We start from the raw sequence: 19,472 nt of genomic DNA, 5'->3' as shown, positions 1-19,472 counted from the left end.
GACAGTATCTATTTCTCATTTCTGTCCTGCTTATTCTTCACTAAAACAAACTTTATGAACAAAGAGTACAAGATATGAATGTTTAATGAATCAGCATATTTGTATATTTCTGTGCAAGGCAAATTGTGAAGAACCATTTCTGTAGTTGCTTCACAGAATAGGGGTTTAAACAGGATGCCACTCATTACAGCTTTACATCAGCCCTATAGTTTTGGTGTGATTGCAGTTGAGGATATGGGTTGTAACTGAATGTAAATTCATTTATTTTAATGTGTAGTAGTTGAAAAGAAACAGTAGTACACTGCTCATATGTAGGCCTTGGCACAAAGATCCCCGGAGATTGAGATTTGTAATGTGAAAGAGTCTTTGCATAGTGTCTGGAATTCTGTATCACATCACTTCTCAGGTCCAGTGGCGTAGCGTGGGTTGTCAGCACTCGGGGCAAGGCAAGTAATTTGCGCCCCCTAACCCGTGGATTTGCGCCCCCTAACCCGTGGATTTGCCCTAACTCCAGATGTTGCGCCCGGTGCGGCCGGCCCCCCCTGCACCCCCCACGCTACGCCACTGCTCAGGTCTCATCATTTAACAGATGCTTCCTTCTTGTCTTAATAAAAGGTTCCTTCCCCTCCACTCCCCCTTTAATAATGGGGAATAGAGCATAAATTGAGAGCAAAATCCAGCTAAGGTTAAAGTATGTGCTTGTTTTCTTCCATTGAAATCAAATGAGCTTTAAACACCTTGGGTTGGAGTGGATCATTCTGATTATCTTGAGCGATGCACTGAATTTTAAGATTGACATATGGTTAAGCTGTCAGTCTTTAGGTTTGTAGTTCGTGAAGTGCTATGTCAAAATATTGGCAATCGCTTGAAAAGGTGTATATGTTTTTTCGTCCTTCTGATATTGCCTGTGATGAGTAAAAGCAAACCTCTTTGACACCTGTGGAACCAGTCACTTCTACTGGATGGGCATTGTCATTTACAGAGAGTGCTGCAAATAATCTCGGGCATTAAATCTCATATTTGACATGCTGTTTGAATCAGTGTGGCTTTCCCCGACTTTCTCATTCTTCCTTGTAGCCTTAATCTCTGGAAGAGACAGAGAATATAGAATTGTAGAGTTGCAAGGTACCCCGAGGGTCGTCTAGTCCAACCCCCTGAAATCCTGCCCACAGTTGTCTCTGGGTAGGCTTGAACCACCAGCCTTTGTGTCAGCAGTTGAATGCAATCACCCATTGTGTGTCCAGAGGAGGGCAACCAAAATGGTCAAAGGCCTGGAAACGATGCCTTATGAGGAACGGCTAAGGGAGCTGGGCATGTTTAGCCTGGAGAAGAGGAGGTTAAGGAGTGATATGATAGCCATGTTTAAATATATAAAAGGATGTCACATAGAGGAGGGAGAAAGGTTGTTTTCTGCTGCTCCAGAGAAGCGGACACGGAGCAATGGTTCCAAACTCCAAGAAAGAAGATTCCACCTAAACATTAGGAAGAACTTCCTGACAGTAAGAGCTGTTTGACAGTGGAATTTGCTGCCAAGGAGTGTGGTGGAGTCTCCTTCTTTGGAGGTCTTTAAGCAGAGGCTTGACAACCATATGTCAGGAGTGCTCTGATGGTGTTTCCTGCTTGGCAGGGGGTTGGACTCGATGGCCCTTGTGGTCTCTTCCAACTCTATGATTCTATGATTCTATGATTGTGTGCCTGAGTTGCATGACATTAGATGTTCTGCTATAAATGTTGCACATGCAGGTCCTACTTGGTTCTCTTATACAAAAAGCCATCCAGCCAGGCAACCAAGGCAGTTTACGCCCAAAACCCAGGCCTGAAGCCTGATTTTAAATTGATGAAACAGATTACTTAGATCCAAGAGTGACTGATCATAACATCTTCTGGATCCAGGCTAGGTTTTGACAGGAGTAATTGATTTGTTGCCTCTTTTAAAGAGGCTGGAACAACTCCCTCTCTCAAAGAGGCCTTAACAACCCCTTGGATCCAGCTGCCCACCCGCCTTCCTGCTATATTTAAAAAGCTATAATGGACAGGGATTGAGTGCACAAGTGGTTTGCCAGAATTGACCGAGCATACTGTCCCCATCAGTGTCCAGTAACTGAAAGGCATTTTAACAATATTGGACCAAACAGTGCCACCAAAGCCAGCATGTCTAATTAGGTATTGACGGGGATTTGGTTGTGGTCCAGTTCTGTAATGTGGTACATTTAGCAGCCAGTGCAACCATGCTAAACAACAACAACAACAACAACAACTTATTTATATCCTGCCCATCTGGCTGAGTTTCCCCAGCCATTCTGGGCGGCTTCCAACAAAATATTAAAAATACAATAAAACATCAGACATTAAAAACTTCCCTAAACAGGGCTGCCTTCAGGTGTCTTCTAAAAGTCAGATAGCCTTAGATTCTGGCTCCAAGGTCTAATACCTTGGAAACTGCCTCAGGAAAGCATCCATGTCTCCCAGTTCTGTCTGTCTGTCTGTCTGTCTGTCTGTCTGTCTGTCTCCCCCCCCCCGTGTGTGTAATTTTTAAAATTAGTTTTCAACATCAACCTAACAATAACAGTCAAAAGAAATAAAGATAAGGACAATAGAAATTACAAGTATATTGCAAACACATGCAAGAGCAAAATTGAAAGAAACACCCACTGAGCAAAACTACTGTGGAAGGGTGGGTTTCCTGAAGATAATAAAAACTTAGTATCTGGGATTATGGGCTGACCGCAACGTAAAGTGGCCATTTGGTGGACGTCTAGTACATCCAGGTTGCTTTAGAAAGGTTAGGAAAGGCTACCAGGTTTCTTCAAATTTACCCTTCTTTATTGTCCCTTTGCTGAGGTTGTTCCTGGGGGTGGGGGGGGGTCACATTCTCACACCTCCTTTCATATAAGGCGACTGCTGAACACCAAAAGTGGACGAATCAAGGAGATCTTGACTTTACAGAAAACCAGTAATTTCCTGTATGGTTCAGTATAAGTTCCTGTTTTAATCAGTGATTTAGCCAAGGGCAGGTATTCATCCACATATTGGACAGATCGCAGCTCCCATGTTGGAGTCAAAAGGAAAGTCACTCTAATTATAAAGAGTAGGCTACAGCAATGAAAGACAATAACTGCTACATGTTTGTGAAAAACTACTTTATGCATGTTCGCATAAGACACAGTGTTCTGTGTGTTTGTTTGATTTGTGATGTTGCATGCGTTTGCAGGTGTTTTTGCATGTGAAATGGGCTACTGGATATGCAGTTAGTTGCTGTGCATTTTTATATGTACCCTTGATACAGGTTCCTCTGTGGAATGCCATCAGTGGCCAATCAGTTTGCAGAGATGGGAAATGGTGTCCCTTCTATTGATCTGCTTTGACCCATTTCTATTTTATATTTCTTTTGTTAAACAGTAGGTTTTTTTGTTGAAAAAGAGAGGGGGCTATAAATAAATGTATCAAGTTGTTGCTCATTTATCATCAGTGTGCCAGGATCATTTTTTTTTATCAGATGATGCTTTCCCCTATGCATCTCTCAGTACTGAAAAGGTAGCCATGTAAATGACCTGATAATTTAAATATAACATATATATTTAAATTATGTGGATTACTATTTCTGTGGCATCAGTGACATACCTCTTGCATCCCTATAAAATGTCTTCTATGTATTAAATTGAATCAGAAAAATGGAAATAAATTAAGTGGCACAAGAGAAGAGGGAATAATAGCAAAGTATTTACTTATCCCAGAGCATTAATATTTTATTTTTGCTGCTCCTCAGAAGGATGATTTATTTAGGTTATCCTTAAAATGTAGTAGGGTACAGTTTTCTCTACTTACACATAAGTCTACCCATAAAGTATGAATTATGTGGAGAGATAAAAAAGATGGCACAAATAAGAGAAAATTGTGTTTTCTAGAAGTCTTATGTTGAATTTCAATAATTAAGGTTGCAGTCTTAGATACCTGAGAATAGATCCTGTTGAATACAGTAGCTCTTGTGTAGACTTGAATAGAATTGCACTGTACTGTAAATGTGCTAAAGAGGCTTAAATTATGATCTCTCTGTGGAGATCCTGCCATTGTGTCACAAAACCTTTAACCTTAATCTACTGTTATTGCTATGTGGCCTTTATTTTATACACATTTATTTAACAAAGCCATAGGTCTTTGTTAACCTTTCTCTTTTTGTGTCTTATTTTTCTCTTCAGGGTTTTGTCAAATTAATAGATTCAGGAGAAACTAACTTAGATGGAGCAATAGGTAAGTATAACTATGATATCAATCATGCCCTTTATATAAAATCATTTTTCTTCTCTTGCAAAAGAGATGTACTACAATTTTTCCTCATCCCCCAACAGGTCAAACAGCTTCAGAAGAACTAGTTAAGACTGCTTTGTCAGTATTTGAAGCAATAATGCAACATCCAGTGTTGTTAACGCTTTACCACTCCATGGTAAGTTCTGATGCCACATGCATGCTTAGTGCCTCAACTCTCACTAATGAATTCAGTATTTCCAGATCATTAGGAGTTATTAGGGTCAGAAATGAAGCACTGGGGGTAAAAAGGAAAGTGACTGAACTATGTTTGACTCAGGTGGAGAGGGGGTGGGGCAGTTGTGTATAATTTTATTTATTCCTTTAGAAGTACAGTGGTACCTTGGTTCCCAAATGGCTTGGCTCCTGAACGCTGCAAACTTGGAAGTGAGTGTTCTAGTTTGTGAACGTTTTTTTGGAAGCCGAACATCCAACACGGCTTCCATGGCTTCAGATTGAGTGCAAGAAGTTCCTGCAGCCAATCGTTTTTGAACCATTTTGGGAGTCGAACGGACTGCTGGAATGGATTAAATTTGAGAACTAAGGTACCGCTGTATTTATATCCTTAAAGGTAAAGGGTAGAGGGACCCCTGACCATTAGGTCCAGTCGTGACCGACTCTGGGGTTGCGGCGCTCATCTCGCTTTATTGGCTGAGGGAGCCGGCGTACAGCTTTCAGGTCATGTGGCCACCATGACTAAGCCGCTTCTGGCGAACCAGAGCAGTGCACAGAAACGCCGTTTACCTTCCCACCGGAGCGGTACCTATTTATCTACTTGCACTTTGACATGCTTTCGAACTGCTAGGTTGGCAGGAGCGGGGACCGATCAATGGGAGCTCACCCTATTGCGGGGATTCGAACCGCCAAACTTCTGATCGGCAAGTCCTAGGCTCTGTGGTTTAACCCACAGCGCCACCCACATCCCTTAGAGGGTCACTATAGCCTTATCTCCCTTTCTCTACCCAAGAGCATCTCCCTCCCTAACACACACACAGAGAGAGAGAGATCCTCTGTCTCTCTACCCAAGAACAGGGGAATTGAAGAAAGAAAGTACCCACAATTCTACATGGCTGAGGGGGTGGGCAGCATAGTTAGACAAATGGGGCTGTCCCTGTTGCTCTTCCCATCTCATCAAGTCCTTGTTCCCTCCTATCGGCCTCCCCCTCAGTCAACAACTCCTCAGCCTCCTGCTCTTCCTTTTCTTCCTCAGCTTCCTCACCTCCTTCGGCCCCCATCCCTCCTCCTCCTTGTCCTCCTCCTCCTGCTGTCATCTCACCACCACCTCCTGTCCTTATCAGCTTCCTCTTCCTCACAGTGTCACACTATAGTTCATAGGGCAAGCACCATCTCTCGGCAGTCACACAAACTACCACATGGTGACAGTCTTCTACAAATGTATATTAGAGAGGTGATACAGAGGTCCATAATGACTTGTTCATGACCTTTCCATGTGTTAGTTAGTGGCATGAACTGCAGTAGTGCTCTATCACTCAAAAGGTGTGTAACTGTAATTATTGGAATATAAGTCTTAGCGGCATTGTGCAGTAATTCATTTGCATGATATATATATATAATGTTGGGTTTTTTTAAAAGAAATACTTTCACTCCAGGGATGTCTTCTAATTGGTGGTGGTTGAGCATGACTTGAAATCCATGAATATAAATGCTGAGCACCCAAAGGAGCTTAATGCTTTCTTGTTAAATTGAAGCTAGACATGTTCAAGGTTCCAGATCAATACTTCAAATATAAAACTTCTTAATAGGATATCCTTTTCTCTGACTAGAAATGTGTGTCTAAGATTAGTCCCAGAGGTTAAGCTAGTTAGTGTCAACAGAGTTCTTTGTTTTCATGAAGTAAAATAGTTTTTAAGCTACCTTGGGTGGTGAATAATAGTTTGTAGAGAGGAGCAAAATTGCTTGCAATAGGAAATTAAGGAAATGGGAATTAAATATATGGACGTGATGTTCTCTTCAAACTAATGGACCAGAATGATAAGGTCTGCAGCCAGTAATTGAGTTAATCTATAGGCATTTCATGTACGTATGAGCATATTCAGTATTATGTAATTAGAGTTGATTATTTAGATTTTTTTTCACACTACAAAACCATGTCAAGGAAAATTACCGTATTTTTCGCTCCATAGGACGCACTTTTCCCCCTCCAAAAATGAAGGGGAAATGTGTGTGCGTCCTATGGTGCGAATGCAGGCTTTCGCTGAAGCCTGGAGAGCGAGAGGCATCGGTGCGCACCGACCCCTCTCGCTCTCCAGGCTTCAGGAAGCTATCCGCAAGCCTTGCAAGCCCGGCGGGAGTTCCCGCGAGCTCACGAGGCTTGCGGGCAGCAGCCTGCAGCCCCAGCAAGTGTCCACAAGCCTTGCACGCCCGGCGGGAGGTCCCGCCGAGTGCACGAGGCTTGGGGCGGCAGCCTGTTGCCCGAAGCACAGGGAGCCCTCCGGAGGGCTCCCCATGCTTCGGGCGAGTGTCTGCAAGCCTTGCGCGCCCGGCAGGAGCTCCCGCCGGGCGCGCGAGGCTTGAGGCGGCAGCCTGTTGCCCGAAGCACAGGGAGCCCTCCGGAGGGCTCCCCGTGCTTCGGGCGAGTGTCTGCAAGCCTTGTGCTCCCGGCAGGAGGTCCCGCCAGGCGCGCAAGGCTTGGGGCGGCAGCCTGTTGCCCAAAGCACAGGGAGCCCTCCGGAGGGCTCCCCGTACTTGGGCGAGTATCTGCAAGCCTTGCGCGCCCAGCGGGAGGTCCTGCCGGGCGCGTGAGGCTTGGGGCGGCAGAAGGGTCTCCTTCTGTTCCTTCTCCAGGTTCGCTGAAGGGCGATGCCCCTTCTCCCTCTCTGCGCAGCACCTCTCCTGTGAAGGAGGGGCGCTGGGCAGAGAGAGAGAAGGCGCAGTGCTCCTTCAGCGACGTGTCTGTCCTGGCTTCTGCTTTAGCCTTGCGCAGCCTCTTTGGGCAGGGGGAGCCTTCATCCCGCTGCCCTGAAGAGGCTTAGCGCGGTTACCCCAGAAGCCAGAACAGCCACACGGTATCCCAGAAGCCAGATCCCTCTTGCTGTTCTGGCTTCTGGGGTTCAGAATAATTTGTTTCTTGTTTTCCGCCTCCCAAAACTAGGTGCGCCCTATCGTCCGGTGCGCCCTATGCGAAAAATACGGTACTTATAAATTAAGTACAAATTAGTCCTGCTCAAGTAAACATCAGTAGTCATTACAGTCATTTATTTGCCGTCATTTTGTGCTACCATGCACAGGAAAGTCCTGGGGTCCAAGGAGCAATACACAACAAGAGGTTTGTGTTGGTTTATTTAGGCTACAACTGTAGTTTAGTTCCAAAGCACTTAAGTCATGCATGAGGTAGGGCGCAGTTGCTGGGCTCACCAGTAGGGCATTGGACTGAGGTTTTGAGCCCACCAGAGCATGGACCAATGTGTCAAGCCCTTTAGGGGAGCTGAGGACCTTTGTGGCCCAGAAGCTCTTAAACTGGGACTTTGGGTAGAAAATGGCCACAAAGATCCTCGATCAGAATATATAGCAGAAGCAAGGAATCCATCCCCTACTTTGCCCACTTATGCTTCCAAGCCAATTCTGCCACAAGAGATGGGGGGTGAATTGCTCCCCTGACCCACTGCTACAACTGTTGCTTTAAGGACCACCATGTTTCTGGCAGGTGGACTGAGTTCTAGCTGAGGTACTTCATTTCCAAACTTTGTGAGCTGAATGCCTTATTGAATGATGCAGAGACTTCAAGCCTGTATCTTAAATAAGCAACATTGTGCCACTGAAGTTAGTATTTTCTTTCCTAAAATTCAATGCCAATTATCTTGAAAATCTATGGTGTTCAGTTAAGAATTGGTGCATTTTTTTAAAAAATACCAACATATTCTTATTTGTAATACTGAAACAATTTACCTGAGTGAAGTTGGTTTCTCTATTTATGAATTGTAATTTATTATAATTGGGAAATAAACGTGGATTGCTGTATACATGAAATATCATTATGTCTGTATAATTGAAGCCAGATCTTTATCATGCCTTCCTTTAGGTTATGGATTACATCCTCCCACCCTTAGTTTCTTTGGTCTCCAGTCAAAATGGTAAATATATGGCCACATCAACTGAAATACCCATTTTGCTTTAATTAAGCATCAGTGCGGACACATTCTTGGCACATTGATTCCTTTCTTCTTCTTTAGTGGAGTGGAGACTCTTCAGCTTGCGGTTGCTCTCAGAAACCACATCACTGCTTGTGAGCCACGAGGTCATGGCTGAAGAGAAAGAGAACCTTAACTCAAACAACAAACTTCTGTCTCTCATTAAAGACTCATTGCTGCCTCAGTAAGTACAGAACAGTTTTTCTAATCAAAACTAATTCTATAACCAATCTGTTTTGGCTGCACATTTCTGAACTGCAGTCGGATTAATAAACAGTGTCGCACATTTTTCTGCCAGATGTCTCAGTATAAGAGATTTTATACAGTCCTTCACTATATTTATTGTAGAAACAACACAGCTGCAGGACACCCAAGTTTGCATAACCATTTTACAATCTGCCTGGCTCTTCCTAAAGAGAAACAAGGTTTCCTCTAATCCTCTGAGTTTGATTTAAAAAAAAAACACAAGTTATTTTGCTTCTTCAACTATAATATATATGGGTTGTCCTAATTAGTCCAATTTTCCTTCAACTGAAAAGTGTCGCAGAGTGGTTTCAAGCATACATCAACTATGAGTAAAAAAGAGGACAAAAAAGCAAACGATAATTACAAAAAATATACTCAAATTAATAATAAAACCTACTGCTGAGCAGATAGAAAATTGGCTTGAACTTTAGAAGCTGCCAAGGCAAATCCTGCTACTGCTAATAGGGTCATCCTGTTACAAAAGACTAGCAGAAAATTGATTTTTCTGCTGTTCAAAACACATAGCTTTCCCTTCAAAAAAATTATACCAGTAGATAAGTCAGTAGAAGGATGTATGAGTGGACAGATTAAGGGGAAGTTCACTTGATCAACTGCTAGCATATTTTCCTGCAGAAAATGATGGGTGAAATAGTTACATTTGTGTTTCACAAGGTTGTTCTTTCTTTTGTTCTAGGTTTGAGCAAATTCTAATGGCACCTGACCCAGTACCTGCTTATGCTCTAAAGCTGTTAGTTGCCCTTACAGAGTATAGCCCTGTTTTTACAAGGTAATCCAATTGTACGTTCACTACTTCTGTGAGCCAGAATCCTCACCTTAGATCAGCTGACCCTTGCTATGTCATATTATAAACTACTTTTGAAACTTCCTTCAGTTTTAACTGTTGTGAGCCATGTAGTGTAAGTTCCTGCTGTTTAGAAAAATGAGTCTAAAACCCTCTTGAACTCAAAGAACTAGTATTCTGGCCATCAGATTACATTTTCCTGTATTTTCTCAATCATAAACACATTTACTACATCATTGAATATGGTGGGACTTATTTCTGCATGATCATCTTTAGGATTGTACTGTCACTTACTTAAGAAGATAACTATTCTTACAGAAAGACTCAAACTGTTAATTCTAAGTAGAAATATAAATTTGGATCTAAGGGTTATTATAGATTGAGAGGGTTTGGGGGACAAAAAAAATAAATGACCCACCCACCAAAGAACAGCTACAAATGGTGACTCAAGGAATGAATGGCCATAGGGTGGTTTCAATTTCATCAACAATTCTGTGGTCCTCATACATGCTACACATACTCTTACATAATTAGAGAGTATATTTTGAATATAGGCCCCATGGGGAAAGGGCTTGTTACAGCTATGTACAACACCTTAGTCAATATTAAGTTTGGAGATATGAGTACTTTGAAATCTACATGGGAGATTTGGTGAGACTTTATTGAATATATCAACAAGGAACAGTTACATCTGCCCCCCCTCCCCAGTTTCACGAGACACTTGGGAAAAATGAATCTCTCAATAAAAAATGTTGATTTTTGATTATTTTTCTCTGAACTCAGGTAAAATTCATCTCCTGAATTGTAGGAGAGCACAGCAGAGTCAGAAAACTAGGGACAAATGAGGCAAAATAAGTCCCTAAGGAGTAACATGGCAAAAGAAGGGAACTTGGAAGCACATTTGAGGTGGTAGAAGTTTAAGGCCAATTGGTCAAGTTCCCATATTTAAACAGTTTTTTAATGGCTTCTGTAGCTCTCTGTTGTCATAAAGTTGAATGCCCTTTATCTGAAACCTGGTGGTTAATCACTTCTCAGATACACAGTATGTGATTCTAATATACTTGGATATATTAAAGCAGAGAAGATAAAATAGCTAATGAAGCATACATAAAAAGCTGCTTCGGTGTATGTGTGTTAATTTAAGTATATCCACTGTAGCCTATTACTTCAAATTATTTTACTGCCTCCATTGCCCATTTGATGGACTTAATGCATTTTAATATCTGCCTTTAAAAAAATATTAATTTACTTACTGTTCCACTCACTTGCTTCACATCTGTAAGGTAGACCAAGAAGTAATTTTTAAAGCAGTATTGGATTTCTTATGTTTTAATAGCTGTGGTAGAACTTATTTAAATGAAGAGGTAGTCAGGGGCTGAGGTTCTGGGTCACAGATTTTAGCAACAAAGACTTTGTCACACTGTTTCATGTTCAATGGTTTAATTTGGGTTTCTGGGGTTTTTTTACAGCCTTGTTGAAGAAATTCATCTTGTTCCAGCTATTTTTCAAGTAATTCTGGTGAGAATATATTTTACAGAATTTGATTTTAACATAACCTTAAAGCATTATTTAATTATGATGGTCTGCTTGTTAATATGCTACTTCAGTGGGCATGTCATTATTTCAAAAAGGCTGTGCAGTCTTATTAGACTGATTTTGTTGTGATATATACTAGAGAAAGTTCTTTCATATTCTCAATATACTGTAGATTGTCATGCCTAACCCTGACTTGGAGCCAGACTCCGACTCCTTTGAGAACAAACTGTACCACCCATTGGCTGAAGATTTAGGGAAGCAGGCAGAGGGAGCAGTCAAACCACCCCTCTGCCCTCAAAATCATAGATGCATAAAGGGTCAAGCCTGAGCTACAGGCCCAGAATGAAGTGAAAGCCTGAGAGCCCAAAGTTGCCATGTGGCTCAGGAGTTGTTGCTGTTGGCATCTGTCTCAAGAGAAAATGAAATGCACCTCTGGAAATGAAGCCAAACAGCTGCATTAGCAGCACCGAAGTGACCTGCTTTTGAATTATGGTGCTGGAGGAGACTCTTGAGAGTCCCATGGACTGCAAGAAGATCAAACCTATCCATTCTCAAGGAAATCAGCCCTGAGTGCTCACTGGAAGGACAGATCGTGAAGCTGAGGCTCCAATACTTTGGCCACCTCACGAGAAGAGAAGACTCCCTGGAAAAGACCCTGATGTTGGGAAAGATGGAGGGCACAAGGAGAAGGGGATGACAGAGGACAAGATGGTTGGGCAGTGTTCTTGAAGCTACCAGCATGAGTTTGACTAAACTGCGGGAGGCAGTGGAAGACAGGAGTGCCTGACGTGCTCTGATCCATGGGGTCATGAAGAGTCGGACATGACTAAACGACTAAACAACAACAAAAGTGACCTCCTTGGGGCACAAATCTGAGCAGTGTGTATGGAGGTCCTGGGTACCCAGACAGCAAGACCCGCCTCTCGGCCTTGCTGATGTGGTTCAAAGGAAAGCAGAGCAGCGCACCAGCTTGGCTGCAGGTATTGCTGGAAGGAGGCATACAAGCACCATCCAACCATCTTAGGGACTTTTCGTGTGAAAATAAAGCAAAAATCCTACAGTTTTCCTGCAAACTATGTGCCAGGCAGTGGAAGCTGTTCCACTGCCTGGCACACGAATGGGAACAAAACTAGAATTAGTTGGCTCTGCCTCTCATTGGCCACCCTGCATTTAACCCTACCAGTCCTGTCCCAATCCCTCTGGAGAGTAACATCACACCTAACTTTGCAGACTGACCTCTTGCTGCACAATGTAATATATATGGCTTGGAGCAGGGGTGAGGAACCGTCCAGATGTTATTGGCAGTGTTAGCTGGGGCCCTCCAGATGTAACTTAGAACATCCCTGTAAGTTGTGGTGAGCCAGGAAATTCATATTAGCTGTGTACCTATTGCATGGGAAAAATACTTCCGCTTGCTTGCTGCATGTGTTACCAGCAGCATCACTGCTTATGGGGACTTGCACTACCTAGAAGTCCTGGTTGGCAGCTATGCTGGTGGTGGTTCCAATGAGAAGGAAGAATAAACTGAGGGCAGAGGATTGATTGTATACATATGAATTGTTCTATCCAGAGAACCATGCTCCTTCTAATGAATGAGCAGCTTAGTTGTAACATCTGACAAAAAGAGTATGTTTCCAACATGTTTCGCTAGAACTAATTGGCAACATTATTTATTCGAATTGCAGGGTAGGGAGTGGACAGACTAGCTAAATTACTAAGGTGCTATAGTATGCAAAACTTTCAGAATTGGAGTAACTGATAACAGCACAGCAAGCAAAAATTTAATTGGAGGTTTTGGCTTTTGGAAAATAATTTAAAGATTAGCAGAATATTTATTTCTTTACAAAATCCGCTTGAGTGTTTTGTTGTAAATTTGCCTTTCTGTTCCTTGAGCAATAGAATTCTATTATGTCTTCCTTGGTACTCCTTAAACGCTGTAAAATTACAATGACTTTCTCATTTCATGGGTACCAAGCAAAAGTTTGCTTTTTCTCTAGGGAAGTTGGAAGGAGTGAAGTAGTAGCAATAATTATTCCAAAGTTAATTATATTTTCAAATTAAACTACATCCTTGGGGGAAATTCTTTCAAATCTCTAATTTAAAGCTCTGTCTATGAAAAGGTTGTAACAAGGTAAATTAAATGTTCTTTAAAAAGCTCATTTTTTTCTATATTTATCATCATAGCCTGAACGATGGCCAGCCACACCCAAGATCAGAATAACTGGAAATAACAGCACCTCACTTTTTCTTAATATGTGTTTTATGGGCAAAGCTTTATTTGTGGTTACCACAAAAGTTCACTGAATTTTGAAAGGTTCACAATAAGCCCAGTGACATCATTTCTGTTATACATTGTATGTATAGCTTTGTTTGCCCTGATGGAGTGCAACCCTGCTCCTTCTGCATGATCCCCCAGTGGTCTTCAGTACCATTGAACATGATACCCTCCTGGACTGAATCTGTGGGGTGGGTATCAGTAGCACTGTGTTGCAGCAGTTCTGCTCCTAGCTGCAGGATTGTGTCCAGAAAGTAGTCTTGGAAGAAGGCTCTTCAGCTCCATGGTGTTTTCACTATGGGGCACCACACTATTTTGTCAGCAGTGCAGTTCAACATCTCTGTGAAGCTGTTGGGAGCAGTCCTTGGGTGTTTGGAAGCAAGGTGTCCTCAGTACACTGATGCTACCCAACTCTTACTTCTCCATTACATCTGATTCGGGAGCTTGTGCATACTGGTGGGTTGGACTGGATAAGGGTCAATAAACTGAGCTTGCATTCTGAAATACTGAGGCCTTGTGGGTCAAATTACCTGTTCTAAATGGGACTTCACTCCCTTGTAAGGTACGCAGTCTGGGAGTATTCCTTGATTGATCTCTGTCACTAGAGTGACCTCTGTGGCCAGCAGTGCTTTTTATCAGCTCCAACTGGTACACCAGCTGCAACCATTTCTGAACCATGATAGCCTGACCATAGTGGTCCATGCATATTGGGTTCTCAAACATTGATTTCGCATCGTGTTTTATGTGGGGTTGCCCCTTGGATCCGGTCCAAAGCTGCAGGTTACTGGCAACATGTTACTTTGCTGCTTAGAGCTGCACCATTTGCCAATTTAAGGTTCAGGATTCTTGTGTTCATACCCTTCGGCCCAAAGTACCTTTAATACTGTCTGGTCTCTTATACTCCACCCAGTGGGGAACTCCCTAGTGCAGCTAATCCCAATGCACTCTCTGTCACTCACCTTAAGCTCCAAATTGATCCTTTGTAGCCACATCTGTACCTGCCCCACACATGATGTCAGGGTATGGGAAAGGCAGGTGTGATTATGTGGGTCTAATTGGGATTTAGACCAGGCCTACACAGGCCTGCAGGCTAAAGGTTCCACACCACAGCCTTATAGTAAGTCAGTATTACTAGTCTTCATATTACAGCTGAGGATGACTGAGACTGGGAGATAGTGCCTTGCCTAAGATGATCTACTTAATTTGTGGCAGATAGCAGATTTAAACAGGGAACTTCCTAGTTCATAACTTAGTCTGATAGCTGCTATGATGATCATTTGATACTGTGTTCTCAAAAAATTAACATTTGTTGTGTGGATAGATGTTTCAATACGGGAGAAGTTATGAGCTAATTATAAACCTCTCAATCTTATTAAACCTTTTGTAATTAATTTATACCTGGGATAATGTTTCCAGGTTAATGGTGCTGCCATTATCCGAACACATTTCTGCGTTATACTTCAGTTAATTATCTTTATTTTGAAGTCTGGTAGAATCCAAATGGTATGCACCACTCTAAATATATTGCATAGAGGATTCAATAATTTAGAGGGAGATTTCATTTTCGAAAGGTCAGGTACATACCAAGTACCTATGTACATACAGAAAAGGTGCATTTGCACAGATGACTAGATGCCTTCCTCGTCATTTATGTGAAGAAGGCATCTGTCCACAGATTAAATTTATTTCTGGTTTAATTTCACTAAACTGGAGAAGTAAATTCTAATACTATTTTCTAAGATGCAAAAGATGCCTTGAACCTTAGCATTTCAATATACAAAGAGCCTAACTATGAAACCTAGCACCTGTGGTTTCAAACAAATTGAGAGAAGGAGGAAAATGTTCATTGGGACAATTGTGCACAGGGAGGGAATATTTAACTCTTCCCTCTCCAACCACGATCCCAACAAAAATCCTCCACACACTTCAAGTACTGTTAGAAATTAAGCTTTCAACTCTGCCTTTTGTAAGGCTGACTATGGGCATTGTTTGTCAGGGTGGTGGTTGGGGAGGGAAGGGTTAGACCTCATCACCCTGCATCATTATCATCATTATTTCTGCTAGTAATGATTAGTCTTGCTACCTCGGTGAAACCCAGCAGGATTGTGGTGACTTTATTTCACATTTAGCGGTTTTCCTTGAGACCTCTGTAGAGCGCTGGTCTTTCATCACAGCAAATCTTTCCACAATTCTACCTCAAGTGGGGTGATTTCCCTCAAGCTCATCACAGCTCCTTTGCCATAGAATTTTGTGAAGCGCTTATCAGAGGGCTGCTTCTCACTCTGTTGGAAAGAGCTTGGTTTTGACAGGCATATGTTCTCTTTGGTAGCCTCCTCTGTGTTTCATATAAAGGTAAAGGTAAAGGTACCCCTGCCCGTACGGGCCAGTCGTGTCCGACTCTAGGGTTGTGTGCTCATCTCGCTCTAGAGGCCGTGAGCCGGCACCGTCCGAAGACACTTCCGGGTCATGTGGCCAGCGTGACGAAGCTGCAGCTGGCGAGCCAGCACCAGCGCAGCACACGGAAATGCCGTTTACCTTCCCGCTATAAAGTGGTCCCTATTTATCTACTTGCACTTAAGGGTGCTTTCGAACTGCTAGGTGGGCAGGAGCTGGGACCGAACGACAGGAGCTCACCCCGCCGCGGGGATTCGAACTGCCGACCATACGATCGGCAAGTCCTAGGCACTGAGGTTTTACCCACAGCGCCACCCGCGTCCTGTGTTTCATATACCAGTGCCCAAAACAGAGCAATTTCTGAAAACAGCACTTCTGAATATGGACGGTCTGATTCTGTACACAGCACATCTGAATTCCAAAGGCGGCAGTCACACCACTGAAGGGGTGAGTGGCTTGCCCTCACTGGTGCTCCTTTTCCTGGGGAGGTCATTTCTCCAAATTCCTGCAGTGGATAAGAGAGTTGTTCTCTGAAGAAGATAAAGGATTCTCTTCCTTCTAAATCTATTAGTTTGGCGCTTGAGAGAGTTCTTTCACAAGCAAGAAATGCAAAAAGAAACAGAAGCTTAAATCTAAAAGCCACAAAAGGAGGAGATGCCACAGATCTCCTTCCACTGCAGTTCTGTGGGATCTCTTTCCTCAGTATCCTCTCCTGGTTTCTCTCCAGTTGAAGGGCAACATGTGGGTTGTGGCGGGAGCTAAGGCAATTACATAGAATCCAATTTAGGAGGAATTGTGGCACCAACAGAGCAAACTAGAGCAGATGGGGATGCACTTTCTGAATCTGAGCAATCGGTTGCTATGGAACGCAATGAAGTGGGACAGTTATGTGAGGAGGAGCTAGAGTCCACTAGCTCTCAGGGCAAGCTTTTTTCTTCAGATGTTTGTCCTGCCTTGTTGGCAAAAGCTAGACAGATTTTACAGCTTAATGAGGAAATCCTAGTGCAGCCTGAATCTTCTAATGAGTCTTTGGCTTCTGGGGTAGAAAAGGTATTTCCTTCAGCTTCATCTAAACCCGTCACAGTGCCCTTTCCACTAGCCTTTGATAGTGTTTGGAAGGTGTAGTAGATCAGTCCTGATAAGCTGAAACTGAAGCTCAGATTGGCTGGGAAGCATTATACCTTCCCCAATAAAATTATGCAGCAGTTCAATTTCCAGCACTGCAGTAGCCTGTGGTTGCCCTGGTTTCTTCTGTTGTCACTCCTTATGAGGGGGAAAGAGGGGTGCAAATGATTCCTATGATAAATTAGTGGTGGGCACATTGTGCAGGAATTTTGAGGCTGATGCCTTCAAGTCTTCAGTCACCACTTAAGTCTTTGCTAGGGCCAGATATATGTGAGCCGAGGGGTTGGGATCACAGCAGGATATCCGTAAATCAGTTAAGGATGGACTTATGAAAGCCTCTCATATGCCTGTTGCGTCTCTGGATACGCTGCAGTTCAAGGCCAGGTCTATGGCTGCTACCACTTTGGCATGTTAGGACAGTTGGTTGTGGGAGTGGAAGGTGGATCCCAGGCACCTGGTGACCACCCTTCCCTTTTCAGGTGTCAAACTATTTGAAGAACCACTGGGAGAACATCTTCTGGAAATACAGGATGGGAAGAAAGCTCTTTCCACTGCCAGGAGAGAGGACTGCAAGGGGAAATGGAACCAGTCCACTTGCCGTTCCATGTCCCTTTTCCAAGTCTCGAAAGTATTTGGGTTACAGGCCAAGATGAGATAGTCAGGGCAGGGCAGCTAGAAGACCTTTGCCCTGATCTTCTCAAAATCCTGCATTCTCAGAGGGGCCAGGAAAACACATCACAGCTTGCTATCAATCTGTAAATATGTGAGAATGCGGTGGTGGCCGGGGCACTACATTTTATCAACCAGTGGAGAAATATCACAGATAGATGAGTGTTGAGCACTGTGGTAGCAGGTTTTTTTTAGGGAAGCATCATCTCGAGAGGTTAGGAGTATCTTCCACCATCATCTTCAAACATAAATTCATTGTAAAATAGATTTCTGGAAGTGTTGGCCTGCTGCAGAAGCTGCAAGTTTGTTTCTGGGCTCAGCTCAAAGAGCTGGATTTGATCTTTAAAGCCTTATATGGCTCAGGACACCTATGACTAAAAGACCACCTTTTACCACATGACTGGACCCTGAGATCATCACTGGAAGCCCTTTTCTGTCTGCCATTTCTGAAACAGGCCTAGAGGATAGTAACAAGATAATTGATCTTTTCTGTAGTAGTTCCCTTACTCATCTTCTGTCTCCTTGTTTGTCCTTAAGATTTGACTTGCTCTTCAGTCCTGACTTTCCACTTGCTTCTTGATCCTGCCTCCTGGTTAGCCCTGGGGTTCTTCTGACTTGCACTTCTGGGCTAGCTGCTGGCATATCCCATTCTTCTTTCTCCTGCCACATCTTTACTGTTCAAGCCCCAGCTGTGACAGGCAGCTGGGGGACAAATCAAAAGAAATGGGCAATCTCCTGCTTGCACAAGCAGATGTGGCTTTTTTCTCACACTAGGATAGCATTGGATCCAAGCCTCTGATTTCAGGAATGAAAGTTCTATTACATTATTTTTACCATTATTTTCCCTCAGCATAGCAGCAAAAGTATTAAAATGCTGGTTTAAATTCTAATTAAAGTCATACATTTTAAATCTAGAACTTTTTTTGTAGCGGGCGGTGGGGGGGGGCAGGGTTAGTATTGAGTTTTAAAAACAAGACCTACATATATTTATACTGTTTCTGAAAGAGCCACGGGTTATTTTGTAAGTAGACTGGTTTGCCTTTTTCTGTATAGCATAAGTTGCTTGTGATCAGTTTCAGACAGGGTGTGATTAAAATTCACCACACGTAGTTGTCGTTAGGACTCACATCTGGGTAGCAGTGCTGCAGCATATTGCTGAAAGCAAATAGTCTAGCAATTTTGATCGATAATAATGGAGTCTGAGAAAACACTGGAGGCATGAATAAGATTCCATTAATAACAAAAGAGGGAGAAAGAGATGTCTAGTGCAGTTCATTTAATGCAGAACTCCCCTGAGACTGAAGTGGGGATTATTCTTGCTGCCCTTCATATTCGACACAGGTGCAGAGGACGCTGATTGGATGACTGGCATCTCCATAGCAAGGATGCTCATACTCATGAATAAGAGTCTAATTATATCTTAATGATCTCTACTGCAAATAGGAAAACAAAATCTTCGCCTCTGCAAATTGTTACCTTAGTATAGCTGCAAGACTGGAGAAATGTAAATTATCCTTCTCTAATCTCAGGGGGATGCATTGTGAAAAATGAGGGTTGTTTATAGTAGAAAATTAAATTGCTGTAAAAGCTTATTTCAATAGACAGTAGAGGAACCATAATAAAATAATTTTGTAAAAATGGAAGTGAGAGCATGCTTAATGGAACATGATTAGATTTAATTTTCATGCTATCACAATCATTAAGGTGCATTATCATTCCTTACACCTAATTTAGGCTCTTTACCAGTCTCACGGAGTTACTTTTCCATGAGGCACTGAAATACATGTTGTGCTGGAAATAAAAATGACTAATAATGCAATATTGATATGTCCTCTTGAAAACATGGTTGCAGGTCTTAAGTTGAAAACATCCTTAAGTGCAGTCTTCTGTTTATATAAGCAAATGCTTATAGGGAAAATGAATTTCATTGAATAACACAAAGTTCAACATTTATGTGAAGGCTTCAGGTGGTGGT

The 19,472-nt window shown here is 42.7% G+C and overlaps 1 protein-coding gene across 5 annotated transcripts in view; it reads left to right on the top strand.

The window, feature by feature from the left end:
• ULK4 (unc-51 like kinase 4) overlaps positions 1-19,472 on the top strand; it is a gene marked incomplete at its 3' end in the record, with an annotated part of 163,482 nt that overhangs the window by 56,690 nt on the left and 87,320 nt on the right. For all 5 annotated transcript variants that reach the window (XM_081881893.1, XM_081881895.1, XM_081881892.1 and 2 more), the window contains exons 26-31: positions 4,197-4,248; positions 4,347-4,441; positions 8,342-8,393; positions 8,493-8,634; positions 9,391-9,483; positions 10,968-11,016. In XM_081881893.1, coding sequence (XP_081738019.1) covers positions 4,197-4,248; positions 4,347-4,441; positions 8,342-8,393; positions 8,493-8,634; positions 9,391-9,483; positions 10,968-11,016 — 483 coding nt within the window. The remainder of the gene's footprint in view (positions 1-4,196; positions 4,249-4,346; positions 4,442-8,341; positions 8,394-8,492; positions 8,635-9,390; positions 9,484-10,967; positions 11,017-19,472) is intronic.

The sequence above is a fragment of the Podarcis erhardii genome (assembly GCF_964252035.2).
Source record: "Podarcis erhardii genome assembly, chromosome: 12".
In the NCBI taxonomy this organism is placed as follows: Eukaryota; Metazoa; Chordata; class Lepidosauria; order Squamata; family Lacertidae; genus Podarcis; species Podarcis erhardii.
Note: the sequence above shows the minus strand (reverse complement) of the source record. Positions and strands in the feature narration are given on the sequence as shown.